Raw genomic sequence first — 18,492 nt, 5'->3', positions numbered from 1 at the left:
TGCAAATCAGACCAAAAAAAGGGAACATTATTTTACGTTACCTGTGGTATGTTTCTGTCTGTCAGTAGTTGTTCAGCTGTTCTGCTGGCTGTACAAGCTGGTCCTCTTATTGCCTAGTAATCGCCTTGGTGAGTACAGCTCTGCTGTCAGCAGTGGCACTACTGCTCTCCAAGAGACAAAGTTCTGAAAAGTGTAAAGGGAGCACAAGTAATTCTCTGGACCAGACCTGATGTTTTGGTTGTCCTGGAGAATGTACTGGCTGACATTTTTTCAGTACCTTAGAGTGTTAATTGCCTTTCCAGAGTTTGTTTAAGCAAGATTTGGTTTCCTATTTAATTGTGAAATGGCAGATGCCATGTAACAGTGAGCTGGTGTCTGTGGTAGCTACCTTTTTCAGTTACAGGATTTCAGCCTGTGTAAATTCTAATACTCTGAGTGGCAAAGGTAGCAACTTTCAACTTGTTTAGAGAAAATGGCACCTCCTTTCCTTTGTTAAGATTTCCCATTAAAAATGTGCAAGTGAACAAATAGGGAGAGCAGTTTTGCATCATTTTGAAACAATTCATGTCACAATAGAAGGAAAAATGTTCATCCCAATTTCAGGTATGGCATACTGTCATTCAGTAATGCTCACTGCAGATCTCCACCAAAATACTAGTTTCACCTATCTTTATTAGATTGACTCCTTGGTCAGCAGGTTGCATGGTGTGAAATATGTGTAACACTTAATAGTTGCATCTAATTTGAGAAGTTGGTTGCATATAAGAAAAAAGGTGAGATTGAGACATCAAACACAAACTAATTTTTACTTTTATACAGGATTTCTGCAATGACAGGAATTACATTTCAGAAGAGACAAGGGTTCTTCTTTTGACAGGAAAGGTACTGTATTTTGACAAGTTGCAAGTCTTTGAATATTACTTGTGATTTTTAAAATGTTCTGGACTGTCATGGTTTAAAAATTATATTAAGAGCTCATGTACAGTAATTTTTGACTCTTTTATTTGATGACATATAATTAATTCCTTGAACATACTACCTGATGAATACACAACACCAATATTGTTATCTGTACAGGTTCTTGATTACAGTTTCTTCCATTACTGAAATAAGCTTGGCATAAAGTTATGATGCATATAGAGAATTGTGGCAACACTAGCATTGGAGATCTTAAATTTTCAGTTGTGACATTTTTAATATTGCTGGTAATGCTGTTAAATTCAGCTGCAAATGTCTATGTTCTTTTGAACATCTCATTCTATTTCAGGGAGTCCCTTCCAACTGGAGATATTCTATGATTCTAACATCCTGTATTTGCAAAGCAAAGCACCTCTGGGAGAGGCTTTCCAAAATGTAATGCAGAGTTAGGTTCAATACAACAGTAGGAAATATCACAGAATCATTAAGGCTGGAAAAGACCTCCAAAATCATCGATTACAGCCATTGACCAAATACCGCCATAGCAGCTAACCACAGCACTAAATGCCATGTTGAGTATTTCTTGAATACTTCCAGTGATGGTGACTCCACCATGTCCCTGGCCAGTCTATTCCAATGCCTAACAGTCCTTCCAGTGAAGAAATTCTTCCTGATTTTCAGCCTGAACCTTCCCTGGCACAGCTTGAGGCCATTTCCTCTTCCCTGTCTTTTGCTGCCTGGGAGAAGAGGCCAATCCCCACCTGGCTACAATCTCCATTCAGGCAGTTGTAGAGAGTTTTAAACACCCCCAGCTCCCTCAGCTGCTCTTCATAAGACTTTTGCTGCAGATCTTTCCCCAGCTCTGTTGCCCTTCTCTGGACCCACTCCAGCACCTCAGTGTCCCTGCAGTGAGGGACCCAGAATCCGAAACAGAATTCAAGGTGTGGCCTCGCCAGTGCTGAGTAGAGAGAGACAGTCACTGCCCTGGTCCTGCTGGCCACACTATTGCTGACACAGGCCAGGTGCCATTGGCCTTCTTGGCCACCTGGGCACAGCTGGCTCATGTTCAGCAGCTGTTCACCAGCACTCCCAGGTCCTTTTCTGCTGAGCAGCTTTCCAGCCACTCTGCCCCAGTCTGTAGCACTGCCTGGGGTTGTTGTGACCCAAGTGCAGGACCTGGCAGTGGGCCTTGTTGAACCTCATAGCACTGGCCTTGGCCCATCAGTCTGTCCTGTCCAGGTCCTTCTGTAGAGCCTTCTGCCCTCCAGCAGAGAGTACTGCCACCCACTTGGTATCATCTATGAATGGACTGAGGGGGCACTGAATCCCCTCCTCTAGATCATCAGTAGAGATACTAAACAGGACTGGCCCTAACACTGCTCCCTTGGGAACACCAATGGTGACCAGCCACTGCTGGATGTGGCACCCTTTACCACCACTCTCTGGACCTGACCACCCAGCCACTTCTTAACCCAGTGAAGAGTGCAAACCATGTGCTGCAAGCTTCTCTGAGAGGATGCCTTGGGGGACAATATTAAAAGCTTTAGTGAAGTCCAGGTAGGCTACATCCACAGCCTTTCCCTCCTCCACTAGGTGGGTCATCTGGTCATAAAAGGAGATCAGGTTGGTCAAGCAGGACCCATCTTTCCTAAATCCATGCTGTTTGGGCCTGATACCCTGGTTGTCCTGTACACGCCATGTGATCTCACTCAACCAACAGATTAACCATAACCTTCCTGGCCACCAAGGTCAGGCTGACAGCCCTGTAGATCTCCCAGATCCTCCTTCTGGCCTTTTTGTAGATTGGCATTGCAGTGGCCAACCTCCAGTCATCTGAGACCTCTGCAGTTAACCAGGAAAATGATGGAGTGGCTTGGTGAGCTCTTCCACCAGCCCCCCTCAGCACCCTCAGGGGGATCCCATCCAGCCCCATAGACTTGTGAGTGTCTGAGTGGCTCATCAGGCCACTTACTACTTCCTCTGGGATTGCAGCAGATCCATTCTGCTCCATGTCCCTGTCTATGACTTCAGGGGCTGGGTAGCCTGAGTGTAACTGACCTTTCTGTTAAAGAAGAGACAAGGAAGGCATTAAGTCTTTCAGCTTTTTCCTTGTCCTTGGTTACAATGTTCCCCTCCATGCCCAGTAAAGCATTGAGATTTTCCTTGGCCCTCCATTTGTTGTCAGTGTATTTGTAAAAACACTTTTTATTATCTTCCTTTGCAGTGGCCAGATTGAGTTTTAAATGAACTGTTATATATTTATTACGTATTTTTATATTATATTTATATAGTTATATGCAGAAAGGTGGTTTAGAAGTAAACATATCTCTTCGGGGTTCTCTGATACAGTTACAACATTTTAGATCTTGCTGTGGCTGATGACTTGACCTATGTGCTCAGGCTGAGTAGGCAACAGGAAGTTTTTTATTTTGTCACTGGAGAGCAGTCAAGGAAGTTTTTGTAGCTGGCATGTCACATTTTTCATGTAATTTTACATTTCCTTAGAGGCCAAGTTAACAAATTAAGACATTCTCAAGAAGAAAAAATAATTCCCATGTGTGGAAGCTATGATGGAGCAGGCAGGAGAAAGATATTACAGATGCTGGAAAATATTGGCCAGCAAAAAAAAGCAACAATCTCTGTAGAAATGGCTTGTTACTGGACAAATGTTCAGTGACTGCATCATCCTAGTGCTATTCTGCATAGCATTTACTTAAACATATTATTCTTTTAATATAACAATTTGTTTAGTTTACTGAGTAGCTGAGTTTACTGCATGTCCAAAGAAGGAAAACTAAATGAGTGATGAGTCGGGTCTGGAGGACAAGTCTTAAGAGGAGCAGCTGAGGAAAATGGGGTTATCATTCCCCCCAGACATAGTGTTCTAACACAGGGCTCTGGGGGTCCCAGGGCCCATCACTGGGGTTGAAGACAGAGAAAAAGATGGGGTTAAATGTTTCTGCTTTGTCACCTCCTGATTGTGAGGTGACCAGCCTCATCAAGTAACAGCCCAGTGTTATCTCTGATCCTCCTTTTGCTTTTGACGTATCTTAAAAAGCCCTTTTTGTGACCTTTATAGTGCTGGCCAACTTGAACTCTAATCAAGCTTCGGCCACATGAATTTTCTCCCTGCAGTGGTGAACACCGTTCCTGTAGCCCTGCCATGTTGTCTGTTGTTGCTTCCAAATACTGTATACTTTCCTTTTCTGCCTAAGTTCCAGAAGAAGATCCCTGCTCAGCCAGGCTGGACTTCTGTCTCACTTGTGTGACATCTTACTCTTTGCGATTGCCTGCTCCTGTGCTTTTAAGAGATGGTTCTTAAAAAGTGACCAGCGTTCATAGATTGCAGTACGTTCAAAAGTAGATTCCCAGAGCATCCAAAAGTATTACAGCATCTAAAGTCTGCTGTCCCCATATACAGGGCCAGAGTTGTCCATAAGGCCAAGGGCAGTTGATCCAGAAAGATCCTGTAATTTCTTGTAGAATTATTCATTGCTGGTAGTGTCCTGGCTGGGTGGTCAATAGTAGACTCCCACAACAATATCTGCTTTATTTGCTTTCCCATTCATCCTTACCCAGAGGCTCTCAACTCTAATATTGCCTAACGTTTTGGCTTTTGTTGAGACTTCTCCAGCTAGTGTGCCTTCAAAGCATGAGAGAGAGAGAGAAGGGCAGTTGATGAAGTGCTCTTAAATGACAAGAAGTAAAAGGATTAAACAGTGTTTTTTAAGTAAAGATAAGGTTTGTTGCTCTAAACTGATGGCATTGTGATCAAGACTGTTAATCCAGAAAAAGTATTTTAAAATACTCAAGAAAATATTTGTAAAATTATGTATCTGAAGTTTGCATTTTTTAAGATGTAAACATTTTTTTCTAGCCAAAACCAACCGGTGTATTAGGTACAGTAAACAAACCATTATCTGCAACTGGAAGGAGACCATATATTAGAACTACAGGATCAGAGACTGGAAGCAGTGTAAACTCTGAGTTGAGCTCTTCTGCAGGAAACAGATCAAGGTACGGCAGTTCAAAATACCTTTCATCAGCTCTTTACTTCATGTTCTCCACTGTGCTTGCAAGTTTTAGGACAGGAGATGATTTAGTCTGTGTGCTTATGTGTTTGAGGAGTGTCCTTACTTTGTCTGGTTTTAAAAAATGTAGTAGTTCTCAATAGGTAAAATCTCCATACTTGCTTTTTGGTTCAGTTTGTGCAGTTGATGTTTTGATGTATATTAGGATGTATAAATTAGGATTAATCCTGATTGGAAACAAGAAACTTTTTTGATGTAGATGTAATATTCTGATCTACATAAGATTAAGAATGATAAAAAAAGCTTGTTGAAGCAGGCCAGGGTCTCAATGGAAAGGTGGACCATATGATTATAATATTCAATGATTCTTCTAGCAAGCATTATTTTTACATGGATCCAGAGTTTTAAAATTTGTTGTAAATCTGGAGAAACAGTTTACACTTTCAGATTTTAGTATTGTTTAATTTGGTTTAGAATTGATTATGTGACTAAAATAAAGGGTTAAAGAAAGCAGAGAAAGTTAACTCTAGTTGCTAAATTTCATAAGGCCAAAAGGAAGTATAACTGTTGAGAATTTGTTCTGTAAGTGTGCATGATACAAGTTGTAATAATCTTGGCTTTTTCTTTTTTGTTACTTTGTTTTTAAAACTATGAAGATTGGTCATTATTGGTGTTTACTATTCTTCACCACATTTTCCAGTATTGGCTCGTTCTATCTGGAAAAAGAACACAGCCTATTTTACAGCTCTGGTCTTAAGTTTGCAAAAGGCATTATATGGTGATGTGACTGTGGTAAGGGATTTGGCTCAATGACCAGCCAATTCCTTTCAGACCTTTCCCAGTTCTGGGAAAGAAAATATAAGTGTGGACTCTGCCAAATTCAAATGTTTTTAAACTAATTTAGCCTATTGTGTTGATTCCCACCCCCCCCCCCCCTCCCCCCAGCTTCTTCCCCCCCCCCCCCCCCCCCCCCAATAATTCCAAACATTTTTCTTATTTTCTGTATATTTTTGTTTTATTATGTCTTCCATGATGCTCCCAGGGAACAAAGTTCAGATATATCAGAAACCGGAGTCAGTGAAAATGATGAAAATCCTGTGAGGATTATTTCAGTCACGCCAGCAAAGACAGAACCTGTGAAAAACAAGGTATGTCCAGGGATTTTATGGACTGTGTGTCTATAATAAACTTGGCATTGGGCCTTTTTTCAGTCCACATCACTGCGGGCAGTCTCTGAGGAAATGGTAACATCCAGTTTCATTTCATACAGTTCTATCAGCTTCCTAGCCTAACAGAAGACCCTTTAATTTCAAAACTGCTGTTTATTTTATCCAGAGTAATTTATAGAGCTCATTTGAATGGCCTTCGTCCTTCTTTTTTAAAATTCCAAGGTTACTCCCACCTTTATTCCACGTTTTCTAAAATAAGTAACAGTGAGGCTGGGATTTAGAGTGGAAGTTCACACCTGTAAAAAGCTTTAATGGAAGTTACTGCCAAGAAAATGTCAAGTGGTCCTATAGCATGAAATAAACATCTAATTTTTGGATTTTTGTCACAACTAAAATCTTAATTAAACTATTAAAAATATATTTTACGGTTCTCCCCTCTTTCATTAAAGAGAGAACACCATGTGTAAATCATAATGATTTTTTAACTTACAAAACATACGATGGCATGAATTTTAACACAGTTGAGTCCTGCCCATGGGATAGATTAAACTCAAACAGCTGTACAGCACGCTGGGCTTTGCCTGGCTGGGAAGGACCTGTGGGACCATCCCCGGTGAACAACCAACAGAGCATGAGCTGGCTGTGTGTCTTGGCAGCAGTGAGGGCAGCAAGCTGTGTCCTGAGTAGTCAGCAGATTGAGGGATGTGTTTATTCCAGCCTATTTGGCATTCATTAGGCTATGCCTGGAATACTGTGTCCTCCCCAGTTTCATGCAGATACTGAAAAACTGGAGAGAGCCTTGCAGGAGGCACCAAGATTATAAAGGTGTGGAGAAGTTGTTGTGTGAAGAAAGGTTTGAAGTATTGGGTTTGTTCAGCTTAGAGAAGAGAAGCCTTGGAGAGGATCATTCAGTCTTTCAGTATCTAAAAGGTATTTATGGAAAAGATGGATGGAAGGAAGTATTCTCAAGGCTGCTTGCTGGAAGGAAAAAAGGCTAGTGGGAGAAGTTGCTTCAGGGGAAATTCTGTTTGGATGCAAGCAGAAAAAAATACTAAAAAAAGAAAAATCTACATTGTGAAGAAATTTAAACACTGGAACAGGCTGTCCAGAAAAGTGGTGGAATATCACTGTTGATGGCTTGACTTTTCAAGGCCCTGGATAACCACTGAGGCCCTACTGCCAACAGAAGATTTGACAGAATGATTTTCAAAGATCACTGCCAACCTAGATGATTCTGTGATTCAAAACAGATTTTTGTAATAATGTAGGGATACATAGACGGTTTAGGCTGTATGATTTTTAAAAAGTTAAGTATCTGCTTAATCTCTTTTTATTAGATGAAATCAGAGTAATAAGCAGGTGTTTTGTATTTGTATTGTGACATAGAAAAGTTAGGCAAAGCACATAAAAAGTAAATTTTAAAAAAATGCTTTCTAGGTTCTTGAAGTTGAAATTTCAGAGTGGATATCTGTAAAGTTCATATGAATAGCACGTGTGTCTGCTATGAAGCTGCTAGAACAGTAGTAAAGATTACAGAGATTGCCTGACTCATTTGAACACATAAGAAATAATAGTAGAGTATTTAACAAAATAAGTCTTTGGTTCAGATACAGCACTTAGTATAGTGACATTGGTTTGTTTGAAATTACTAAGTCATCCCAGCCATGCTTCTTCAGTATCCTTTTCTCTACCCCTTCTCCCAACTGCTTTGGAAGTCAGTGATGAAATGAAGGCTTAGCATCCAATTGCTTCCTCTTTGATTCCATATGAATACTGCTCTGTGTAGAGAAGTACACTGCTGACCTTTCTGTTTCACATATACAGACACCTCTTCATGGTATTTAATCACTTCTTTACCTTGTTCAGGGTATTGAGAAAAACATGCATGTAGGCCATACCTATTTAGACATGACAAAGAATTTAAAAAACCAGCAAGTTTCATCTTTGGTGTGGTCTTACTTCTTTATTCCCTACAAGCCTTGGGTTTTTCTTTACTGGGACTTAGGACTTTGGTAAACAGCACCTTCGCTGAATGTTGGTCTCAAGATTTGCATGTGTGGAAGTAAATAGTAAATATTGCTGTATAGGAATAGCTCTTCTGCTCCTCTCCTGTCATTTGACAAAGAGACAGTAAAAGGAGCTTGTCCAGAAAAACCATCATGGGAGGAGCTGAAATAATTAGTCTTACTGTAATCTCTGTCCCACACAACTAAAAGATACATTGGGTGCAGATATTAACATTACACACAATGTAGAAAATATTTTTGCAAGGATGAGGTTCAAAATCCCATTTAGTAAAACTTATTACTAGGTTTAAGACCACGTGATGTGTTTTCGTAACAATACTTAGAGTTTTAAAAACTCGTATTTCTCTTGAAGGAAGGTAACCGTTTGAGATTGCCTTTGGGAATCTTTTTTTCTTCACATTCATGATTTTTATTTTCTAGGAGATTAATTCTGATCAGACTACACAAGGAAATAGCACTGAACGTGGGAAAAAAAGAACAGCAACAGCATCTGGAACTGAGAATATTCATCAAAAAACAGAAGAAAAAAGTGTAGAAGAAACAGGCCCATCGCTGGCAGCAAAAACCAGAAGAGGGCGACCAACCAAACCGGAACCTCAGGGTACCACTGCAAAAAACGAGGAAACAAATAAACCACCTGTCAGGGGAAGGAAGAGGGCAGCAGCCAATCAAGAAAGTCCAGGGAGTTTAGAGGCAGGTAATGCCAAAGCAGCAAAACAGCAAGACACAGCAAAAAAGCCAGCAGCAGCACAGAGACAAATTGATCTACAGAGGTAAAAATAAATAAATAAATAATAAAATATGGGGGGGGAGGCGGTGGTCCTTTCCTATCTAAAGTCAGACCCTGAATTTGCAATTACAACAGACCTAGCATAGTTAAGGGCACAACTAAACCACAGTGGATGCCATGGTCCACCATATGTTGCATTGAGTTCTATTTTTCAAAGTGAATACCTGGGTAGCTGGTGTTGGAGAAATGAATTTCTTTGGTCAGAACAGGATAAACTTTACCTGTTTTCGCCAAATGTTACTTTATGTCTGTTGCCTCTTCATTTCCCTTCCTGGCATTGCTGTGTAAAACAACTAAGAGTTGAGGTTGTTTCAGTGCATTCATTAATCCCAGGCACACAGGCATTTGGGTTCTGTGCTGTGCTTCACTTCATTGGTAGCAAAGGCTTGGAAACTGACTATCTTTAATTAAGAGGAAAAATTGTAATTCTGACTATTTTCGGTTATTTTGGGTCTGTGTTTGTTTTAATATTAGCAGTACTGTAATCTATTTTAAGTAACTGAAAAATAACATTTGGAACTTCGTAAACTACAGAACAGCTTTTGGATGATAATCCGGGCTACTTTAGTGTTTAAACGTGCTGACTTGGTTTGCAATATAAGCAATTCATAATGCACATAAACACGAGATGTCTGTTTTGCTGGACCTGGTACCTAATTAATGCAAAAGTGTCCAAAGTCGTAGAGCAATAAGGTCTGCAGACCAGTGTGCTCTAAGGAATCACAAATTAATCTAAAGGAAGAAAGAATCATTGGAATAGTTTTTCTGGAGATTTGTAAGTTGAAGATCTTGCAAAGAACTTTGAACAAAAATAGTTACCTTCTTAGAGCAAGGTTTATAGACCAGTAAAATGTTCTGTCTGTCAAGAGTGTAATACTTGTGTACTGCTTTGCAATGCTTGTTTAAGTCTTCAGAACAAATTGCACTATCCATATCCTTTAATAAGCTACTGTATCAGATAGCATCTTTAAAATATGTAATATCTCAGTGTTTCTTGGACAAAATACCAAAACATTGTTAACGTTTTTCAGAAGCCAGGTGCTTGGAAGTGATGGAGATTCACTGTTGGAGATAGACTCAAGTTCAGAATACTCTCAGAATGCAATGGATCTTTTTAAGGCCTGTGGGAGCAGCCAGGAAGATACTGAGGATACAGAGATAGCAGAGGGAGGCTTCCTTAAGGTGTAGCAGGCATCTTGTATAGGACAATTCTCTCTTTTTACTTCTTTATTGCAGTTTATACAGTAAGGAATCAAAGAAATTTGTGTGTAAAAAACACTGTGTCTGATAGGTTTTTTGCTTCTAAGTAGACATGTACAAGTTACTGTAAGTACTTGGAAAATATTTGAAGTAATGCCTATTCTAAAGTAAAATGGGCTGTTTTTATAAACCTGGGTAATTCCAGTTAACTAGATCAAGTTACTGTTCTTAATCTCTGATTCCAGTGAAAGCAGGGGATAACTGTTTATATTTATGCTGAAAAAACATTACTCAGTTATGGAATTATGAAATGCACAACTCAAGTTGTGTTACTTTCAAGTTTTTCAGGAAGTTGTGCTATACAGTAAGGAAATTCAGTTGTATTCAATTAATTATGTAATTGTTGAGAAGATATGAGATGGAGATGGAGTTGGAAAAATCACAGTATAAAGAGTGTAAAAGCTGAAATGTAAACAATATTTAATAGGATTTTGATTCAGAATCACTTGGAATTTCCATGTCCTTACGATTAACTTTCATTTCCTTTTTTCCCCCCATAAAGGTAAAAAGAAAACTTGCTCGAAAAGGGAGGAAATGATGGCCAAATAAAGGCATGCTCCAAGCTTCTGCAAAAACTAGGATTCAGAAATTTCCTGTACAGGAACTGAAATTACTTCAAAACACACAGCTTTCAGCTCTGAAACCAGAAGGAAAACTATGCTTCCCTTTCACATGAAATTAATCCTTCTCAATGGAAATGTAAAGCAGAAACTCTTGAGAAAGAGGCTAAAAGCATCTGTACTTATTTCCCCAGAGACTTTTTTTATGAAAAGTCAATAATTAAGCAAATTGCTTAACACTTGGTTCCAGTTCCTGCATTCTGGAGTTTAAAAGTGTATTTACACCATTAACTTTCATGCTGCATTTTTTTTTAAAGAAAGTCAGAGAAGGTCCTTACACTGACATTTAAAATTCATGATCCTAGAGCCAGGTATTCCCATGTTTCACAGAAAAGGTAGAAGTCTACTGAATGGATTTTAAACAAGACTAGAGGAAAAAAAAAACACAAAAAAAATTTTTTGCTTTACTTTTGGAGACTGTTTTATGTATAATTCTTTCTGCCTGCCTACTTTTCTGCAAAAATAAGATGTACAGATTTCAGTTCCCTGCTATGAAAAGTCATGTGGTGGCAATTTTATAAATGTTGCTTTCTGATTTTTATCAGAGTGGGAAAGTAATCACTTAAAATTATTATTAATTTGCAAGTAGACATTTCATTTTTTAATTTTCTCTCCATTTTAGTTTAATATAATTTGCAATAAATGTACATATTGATGTTTGTTTTATAAAAACATATATCACTTTTAAGTGTTTTTACTCCTGCGGTTCTGTTGGAATATTCTAAATTTTAAAGGAGTAAAGACAGTCCAGCATTTGATTTTATAATGTTTGTCACCAGATTTTTATTATTGATGTAAAGAAAAAAAAATCAGTTTTTAAAAATAGTTGGACTTTGGCAGCTTTGTAAGGAAAGTTGGAAATGTTTAGGATTGCTCTCAATTTTAAGCATTGTGCTGATTGGAAGTAAGTCTGTTTTGCATTTTGTCTTCCTGTCCAGGCTCATTTTTTAATGTTTATTTTAGAAGATTGTTGCATCAATATTATGTTTCCTGGCATTGTTCAGCATAGATACAGTGTACACTTTTATGTACACATGATCATATTTAAGTTCGTTGCATAAAATAAACGCTTCTAGGTGTCATATGGTGGTCCTTTTTTTGATTTTTTTTTTTTTTCTTTCACAGAATACTAATTGCTATATCTGTATATGGGCTTGGACGTTCACAGAAGTATTGTACAGAGCGAAGGAGTTGTAATGCAGACAGTAACGTAGTTTAAAAGTTAAGTTTTTTTGGTAAAGTTACAGTGCTTTATCTCGTGAAGGGGGTTGGGTTGGTCTGCAGAGTGACAGTGAAGAGTTTGCTTTGTTTCCCACTGCCTCAGTTCCCTATTTCTCTTCTGCAGATTTTGAAATCCCTTGATTCATATAGAAGAGCTGGATACTGGTGGCATTAGTTAAGGATTGCTTGTGCTCCTGAAATGGGTAGGGTGCGGTTGTGTGCTCTCGAACATGAGTTAAGTCTCTCTTAGCAAGCATACAGCTGATGTTATTTTTCTTCTGTGCATAAAGCAGTGTGTGCAGCTCCCCTTCTAAAGCAACCTGCAGTGCTTTGACCTGAAGGATTTGAAATGCTTTTGACAGAGGGAGGCCGGGAGTTTTTAAAATCATTTAATTACGCATCTGTCAGGGGTTTGATTTCTAAAACTGAAATAATTTCACAAGGTGGATTTACTGATGAGAATGCAGTTTCTTTTTGGTGCTCTGGTCAAATACTTCCCTCTCACAAAAGTTAGAGTATTTTGGTTTAAACTAATTTTAAAGTGTTTTAGTGCTACCTGAAAAAGATACTTGCTTTTAAAAATGAGTTCTGGTACTTAGTTGTGTGCCTTTAACAGTGATCTGAAATCTGGACTTGACAAATCCTGCAAGCAATTCAGATTTGTTTCCAAAAGCTTTGCTTTTTTTGGAGTGGATAATTATTGGATTTTTTCCTTTTTACCTCTTTTGGTCAGTTTTTAATTAGTTACAATGTCAAATTACTCAAGGAATCATCACAGAATAATTTAGGTTAGAAGGGGTTTCTGGAGGTTCAGTGCCATGCTCAGGGCATGGTTTTCAATTGTCTTTCTTCAGATGGGATTATGTTGAGTTTCTTTCTCTGGTTTTTTTTAATGTGGACATTTGAGTTACTTTGATATGTTGATTATCAGTAGAGTCAATTGGTACATTCATGGAGCAAATTTATTCTGGGCATAATTGGCTGAGCCAAAATGCAGCATACAAGAATTACCAGAGGGGTCTAGCGGTGGCCCCCACTGACTCTTCTCAGAACTTGCCCCAGACAAGGCTGCACTCGGAATTTCCCTGCCTGCCCGCACTGTTCCCGTTCAAGCCCTCGGGGCAGCTGTGGTGCTGTCACGAGCTGCCTCAGTGATGGGTGGGCACCTTGGTGTCAGAGCTGCACCCAGGGGCCCTGAGTGCTGACCGCACACAGGAGGCAGCCTGGAGAACCAGGACAGAAGGCACAGCCACCGTTTTAACAACAGACATAATTTATGCATTGCCAGTGCTGCTGAGGCCTTAAAAATAAGATCTATTAAAGAGTAATGAGTATAAAACTCTGGAATTGAAGGCAAAGTATTTTGAAGAAAATGGAGGGTGGTAGGGTGTGTGTGTGTCTACTTGGCCATATATCAGTTTTCAAATCTTGTACATGAGTGGGGATTCTCCCATTATAATAAGGAAACTGATGCTCAGAGTTCTTCACTTGTTAATGTGTGATTAAGAATAATAGGAAGCCCAATAAAACACAGTATTTATGGCTTTTTACCAGTGTAGGATTTAAAGATGCTGAGGTTTCACATTTAGTTACATAGTTAGAGCAAAGTTCTTACCATCTTTTAAGTTCCCATCTTCATAAAAGTCTGGCTGTGTTTCTTAGCAGACATACATTTATTTCTGTTTCTTTCTGTCTTCCGATGCCTGGATTGCATGGTTTTCATCACAGTAAGACAGGAAAGCTGTTCTGAGAACATACTTTGTAATGTTCTAAATTAAAGCTCTACCACTCAACAAAACTAAATTTGAATAGTTCTTTTGGATGAAATAATGTTGTCTAGAGCAATCTTAAACAGGAGAAATAATATGCATTACAAACCTTTTCTGCACATGCTGACAAGCCCTGTTAATTTTAGTATTGATAAATAACAAAAAAATGTTACCTAAAATGTACTTCTAGCTGTTAGATACTTAGCTCACATTGTTGGACCAAGTGCAGCATCAGACTGGTTATTGAGTGTCAAGTTCACTGGTGGGGCTGTCACAGCTGAACTGTTTCCTCTAAAGATGAAGTAAGATGCAGGATCACCAAACATTTACAATACATGGGAAACTTGCTTCTTAAAGAAATCATCCATGCAGATTCTAGTTCTCTTGCATGTGTGCGTTGTTACTGTCTTTATCAGCAGTAATAGCTCTGTTTGTGCCTGGAAATCAAATCTCAAATTGATGCTCAGGGAAATAGCCCAAACTGAAGAAGCCTGGCTGCAGATGCACAGAGCTGGTAACCAAGCATTAGTCACAGAGTGGCTGGTTTCAGCCCATGGCATTGTATCTCAGTGCAGGAACAGATTTGCACAAGGAGCAGCAAGGTGTTAAAAAGCAGGGAGCAAAGTCCTTCTGTACAGCAGCACTTTTTGTGTCCCTTGAAGCCTTTCTCTTCTTGAATTTCTGACAGGAGGGAATCATCGGCTGATGAGTATCCTGGGTATTCAGATGGCCAGAAGGAAACTCAAATAATACTGTAAAATACTCTTAAACTTCAAAGACCGACAGTAGCTTCCATTCCTTAAGAGATTTTAATCCAGACATTCTGTGGATTGATTTGCCTCAGTTCCTCGAAGGCAGAGAACAAGACCGGACTTCCTCAGGAGCAGAACTTGGAAGTGGTTGCTGATAACCTGTCCCTTCCCAGCTGCACAGCCTGAGTCAGGAGAGTGGATCCAGGATGTCCTTTTATTTCTTATTTCTAAATGAGAAACCAAAGGGGGCAAATGACCCAGTTGCTCCCATTAGAGATTCCTTAGCACCAAGTCAGTGTGGTGACCCACAGGATGACTACTTCCACAAATCACACCCTAGTATACTTCAGATTCAGAATAGGAACATCTCTGACTCCAGGGAACTTCCCAGCACTATTTTTTGCAGTCTGAAAGGAGATGAGCAAGTTTCTGGCATGTGCACCTGCTTGTAAAGAAACTAGTGGGACCACAGCCAAAGGCTTGTTGCAGTTGAGACCTCCTGCTCGCTCAGGCCCGAAGAGCTGAAGGCATAGCCCCATGTGCTGCGGTGAGTGGTAGGAGCAGCTCTGCAGCCGAACTCGGTCAGCATCACCTGTGCTGGGAGATGCTGTGAGCGTGTTCCTCAGAGCCCTGGTGCCATGTCAGGCAAAGGGCAGTCGTCATACCATTGGAACAAATCCTCCTGTTACCTGATGGAAAGACGTTTCCAACCTGCACCAGAGCCACTTCTCTCTGCCTAGGAAAAGTCCTGACCCTGACACTTTTATCAGGACTGTGGGCCTGTAGTGGCTGGGTGTTGTGAGCCAACAGGAGGAAAGTCAGGCTTGTGGTGACCTCTTCAGCTTTGGCAAGAAATTACTAAGGAGCCATTCAACTTTGAACCTGGGGGATTTGTCACCAACTGTGCAGCTCTATCCATGGTCAGCAGAGCCAAGACATCTATGGGCAATGCAAGTGGGTGGTGCAGTTGAGTCTTGTGTTACTTGGTGAGGAGGGACAGCCAGCAGGAGACATCTGCTTTTCACTGGGAGCACAGGTTATCCAAGCTAATTTGTAAACTCACTTAGGTCATGCTGGCAGCCTTGTAGTCTCAGCAATGTGCCAGCTCAGGCAAAAAGCTTGACCAAATAGCTCTGGAATACTGAGCATCCTCCTACAGCCCTACCAGCTGCAAGAGCTCAAATCATAATGCTGCAGGTTGGGCATGCTCCAGAACAAGAAATACATGTTCTGCTCCTTGGTTCAAGCATTTAATTCTCTCATTGCCCTGGAAGCAGAAATTGATGTGTTGACTCTGATGCCCCAAGGAGCTCTTGAAGCAAGAGATGGAAGGTGATTATGGCTGTTTCTTTGGTGTTGGGTCCAATGGCTGTAAAGCAAGTGGGAAGTCACTGTGTGCCCCAACTGTCCCCAAACCAGAGACAAGCTGGGTTTATGCTGGTGGCAGAGGTCTGAGCCATCAGTCTCCTCTCAGGAGGTTTATGTGCTGTCTCCAGAGCACATGCAGGGTCCCCTGTGCAGCTCACTGCTCCTTGCTGCCCACACATAAGCTCTTCTCCACTTCCTACGAAATTAGGAGAGACTGTCACTGCCCACATAATTCAAGCCATCACCTGCTTCCATCCCTGAGTGTTCCCAGGAAAGGAGAGAGTAATCTGTAACCTGGATAAATTATTCTGGATGGTGGTGCAGCAAACACTGTTCATCCTTCCTCATGCTGGTAGGACAGGACAGGATTCAGGCTCGGGCATGGACAAGGGAGCTGCTCTGCACACCTGCTGTGTGAGCTTGACAGAGTACCTTGGTGCCTTTCCTTAGTGCCCTTTCCAGTCACCTTTTCTCAGCCTTGCAGTACATTGGTTCCCAGCTATTCAAAGCCCTCTTTGCTGTATCCATCCATGCCTGCACATTGTGTCTTCTGCATTACCTTCTCACTTGAATCTTATATAAGCTTAGCTTTGAGCATAAAAGGATTTGGGAAGAAAGCAGACTCTGCCTTGATTAATTTCTGAGGCTTGTGGGGGGCGTGCACATTGCAGTTTATCAGGCTCTGCTTTAGTAACGAGCTTCTAAGGTCTGGTTTTCCCACAAGGACCCCATGTTCAGCACTGCTATCCTCCATCCTCCCTCAGTCAGCACCTGGTTCCTGTTGTTACCACTCCCTTTGTCAGGAGGGTTGTTACTCACAGTGCACTTGCCATGCAGGTTCTGGAGCTGCCTCAGTCTGTCAAAGTATACTAAATGGCCAAATCTCCAATGCTCTAGGGAAGTTTTCTAGTCATCTGGACTATTACAAGACATGACAGAAGATCCAGCATTCCCTCACACAGAAACAGGGTGTATTTTTAATCCTTTGTAGCTTCCACACGTTTAAGAAACACCAACCCCCCACAGACTGCACGCAGAAGATCATGGTGGCATTCACAGCAGTCCTGGTGTGTTGGCCATGAGGTAGATGTGGTTGTATCTCTGGCTCTCCAAGTTTCAGGTACCTTCCTGGTAAGATCATCCTTCAGAGTGTATCAATGTGTATAAATACCTGAATGGGAGAGTGTAAACAAATAGAGCCAGAGGTACAGCCCTAGAGAAATGAATGGAAATAGAAAAATTTTCCTATTTCCTGGCCAAACTTACTCCCAACCAATTAATACCAACCTGAGATCACGTCTCTTGTAGGTGACTGGTCACAGCCAAACACCCAGCACTGCATCCACTCCCTTGACTCATCACCCCCCCGGCTGGCTGTAGGCTTCTGCTCCTTGGAACTTTTCTTGTGCCTGTGGACAGGGGGATGGGCACTGCCAGTGCTGTGGCACCACTTCTTCCCCACTGCCTTCCTCCATCTCCTTACACACTTTCTCCAAGAATGTTGTGTCTGACCAACACAATATTTTCCCACATAACCACCGTATATTAGATGCTGTTTGGCCATTTTTGAGGGCACCTCTACCCCCAGAGCTACAGTCAGAGGCATAGGGGCTTTCTGTTAAATTTACTAGGACAGATCTGCCATCTTCCTCAGACCTCAAGAGCTCAAGTCTATTTTTTATTTGGTCACTCTTCAGCCCTGAAATGGTAATGTGTTTCTCCTCCAGAAGACCACTTACCCTGCTGTGCCCAAGCCCCCTCCTGCTGCCTCATGGGAGCTGCACCACATGCCAGGGGGGTGGGTAGTCACTGCCTTTGGCCGGGGAGCAGGGCGGGGTTCCTGCTCTAAGCATTTCCCTTGCACACATTGTTTCATGAGGGTGGTTTTGGAAGCTGCCCAAAGCAGTTGGCCAAAATGATAACAGAATTTCATTTGATTCTGCATCATTGAGCTGCTTTCTTTCCAAAACATACCTTTAAGCCAAAACATGGGTTGTTTCTTCTTTTGGGTTGATGGTGGGTTTTTTTAACCTTTTTGCTATTAAGAGAGCTTTTTCATTTCACACTTGCAGGATGTGGCCCCTTTTGTGTATTTGCTTCTTTTGCAGTCACATCGAACAGATCCAGGCCCCCTGAGTTCACAGTCTCTTATGTGGACAGCTGGCTCCCTCCAGCCCATCTCAGCAGAGCGGGACGTGGCTTCCCACTGGATATGGCCTCCCCAGGGCTGTGCAGAGAGGCAGGATCATCTCCCTCAGCCTGCTGCTGACACTGCCTCATGCAGCCCAAGATACACTTTGCTGCCTTTGCCATGAGCACAGGTTGGTGGCTCACGTTCAGCTTGGTCCACATCCCAAACCCCCAGGTCCTTTTCTGCCAAGCTGCTTTCCAGTTATCCCAGCCTGTATTGGTGCCTGGGTTTTATCTCCCCAGGTTCAGGACTCTGCACTTCCCCTTCCTGAATTCCTCACAGATAAGAACCATTCACAGGTGAAAAGAATGGCACACAAACAATAAATACAAAGAATGACTCTCCCTTAGTTTTTAAGAAATTTTGGGGGTTTGGT

At 41.2% G+C, this 18,492-nt stretch overlaps 1 protein-coding gene across 3 annotated transcripts in view; it reads left to right on the top strand.

The window, feature by feature from the left end:
* Positions 1-18,492, top strand: part of PDS5A (PDS5 cohesin associated factor A) — a 92,226-nt gene that overhangs the window by 68,444 nt on the left and 5,290 nt on the right. The window contains exons 29-34 of one of the 3 annotated variants that reach the window (XR_004240080.1): positions 820-882; positions 4,796-4,935; positions 5,992-6,097; positions 8,566-8,918; positions 9,967-10,117; positions 11,941-18,246. Coding sequence is in view for 2 of the 3 variants with exons in the window: in XM_032108656.1 (XP_031964547.1) it covers positions 820-882; positions 4,796-4,935; positions 5,992-6,097; positions 8,566-8,918; positions 9,967-10,117; positions 10,698-10,733 (849 nt within the window). In the remaining variant the exon portion in view is untranslated. Of the gene's footprint in view, positions 1-819; positions 883-4,795; positions 4,936-5,991; positions 6,098-8,565; positions 8,919-9,966; positions 10,118-10,697; positions 11,898-11,940; positions 18,247-18,492 lie in introns of those variants that run through there. The other 2 variants (XM_032108656.1, XM_032108657.1) reach the window with 2 other exon arrangements.

The sequence above is a fragment of the Corvus moneduloides genome, chromosome 5 (assembly GCF_009650955.1).
Source record: "Corvus moneduloides isolate bCorMon1 chromosome 5, bCorMon1.pri, whole genome shotgun sequence".
Lineage (NCBI taxonomy): Eukaryota > Metazoa > Chordata > Aves > Passeriformes > Corvidae > Corvus > Corvus moneduloides.
The sequence above is the reverse complement of the archived record's forward strand: the minus strand, read 5'-3'. Positions and strand labels throughout refer to the sequence as shown.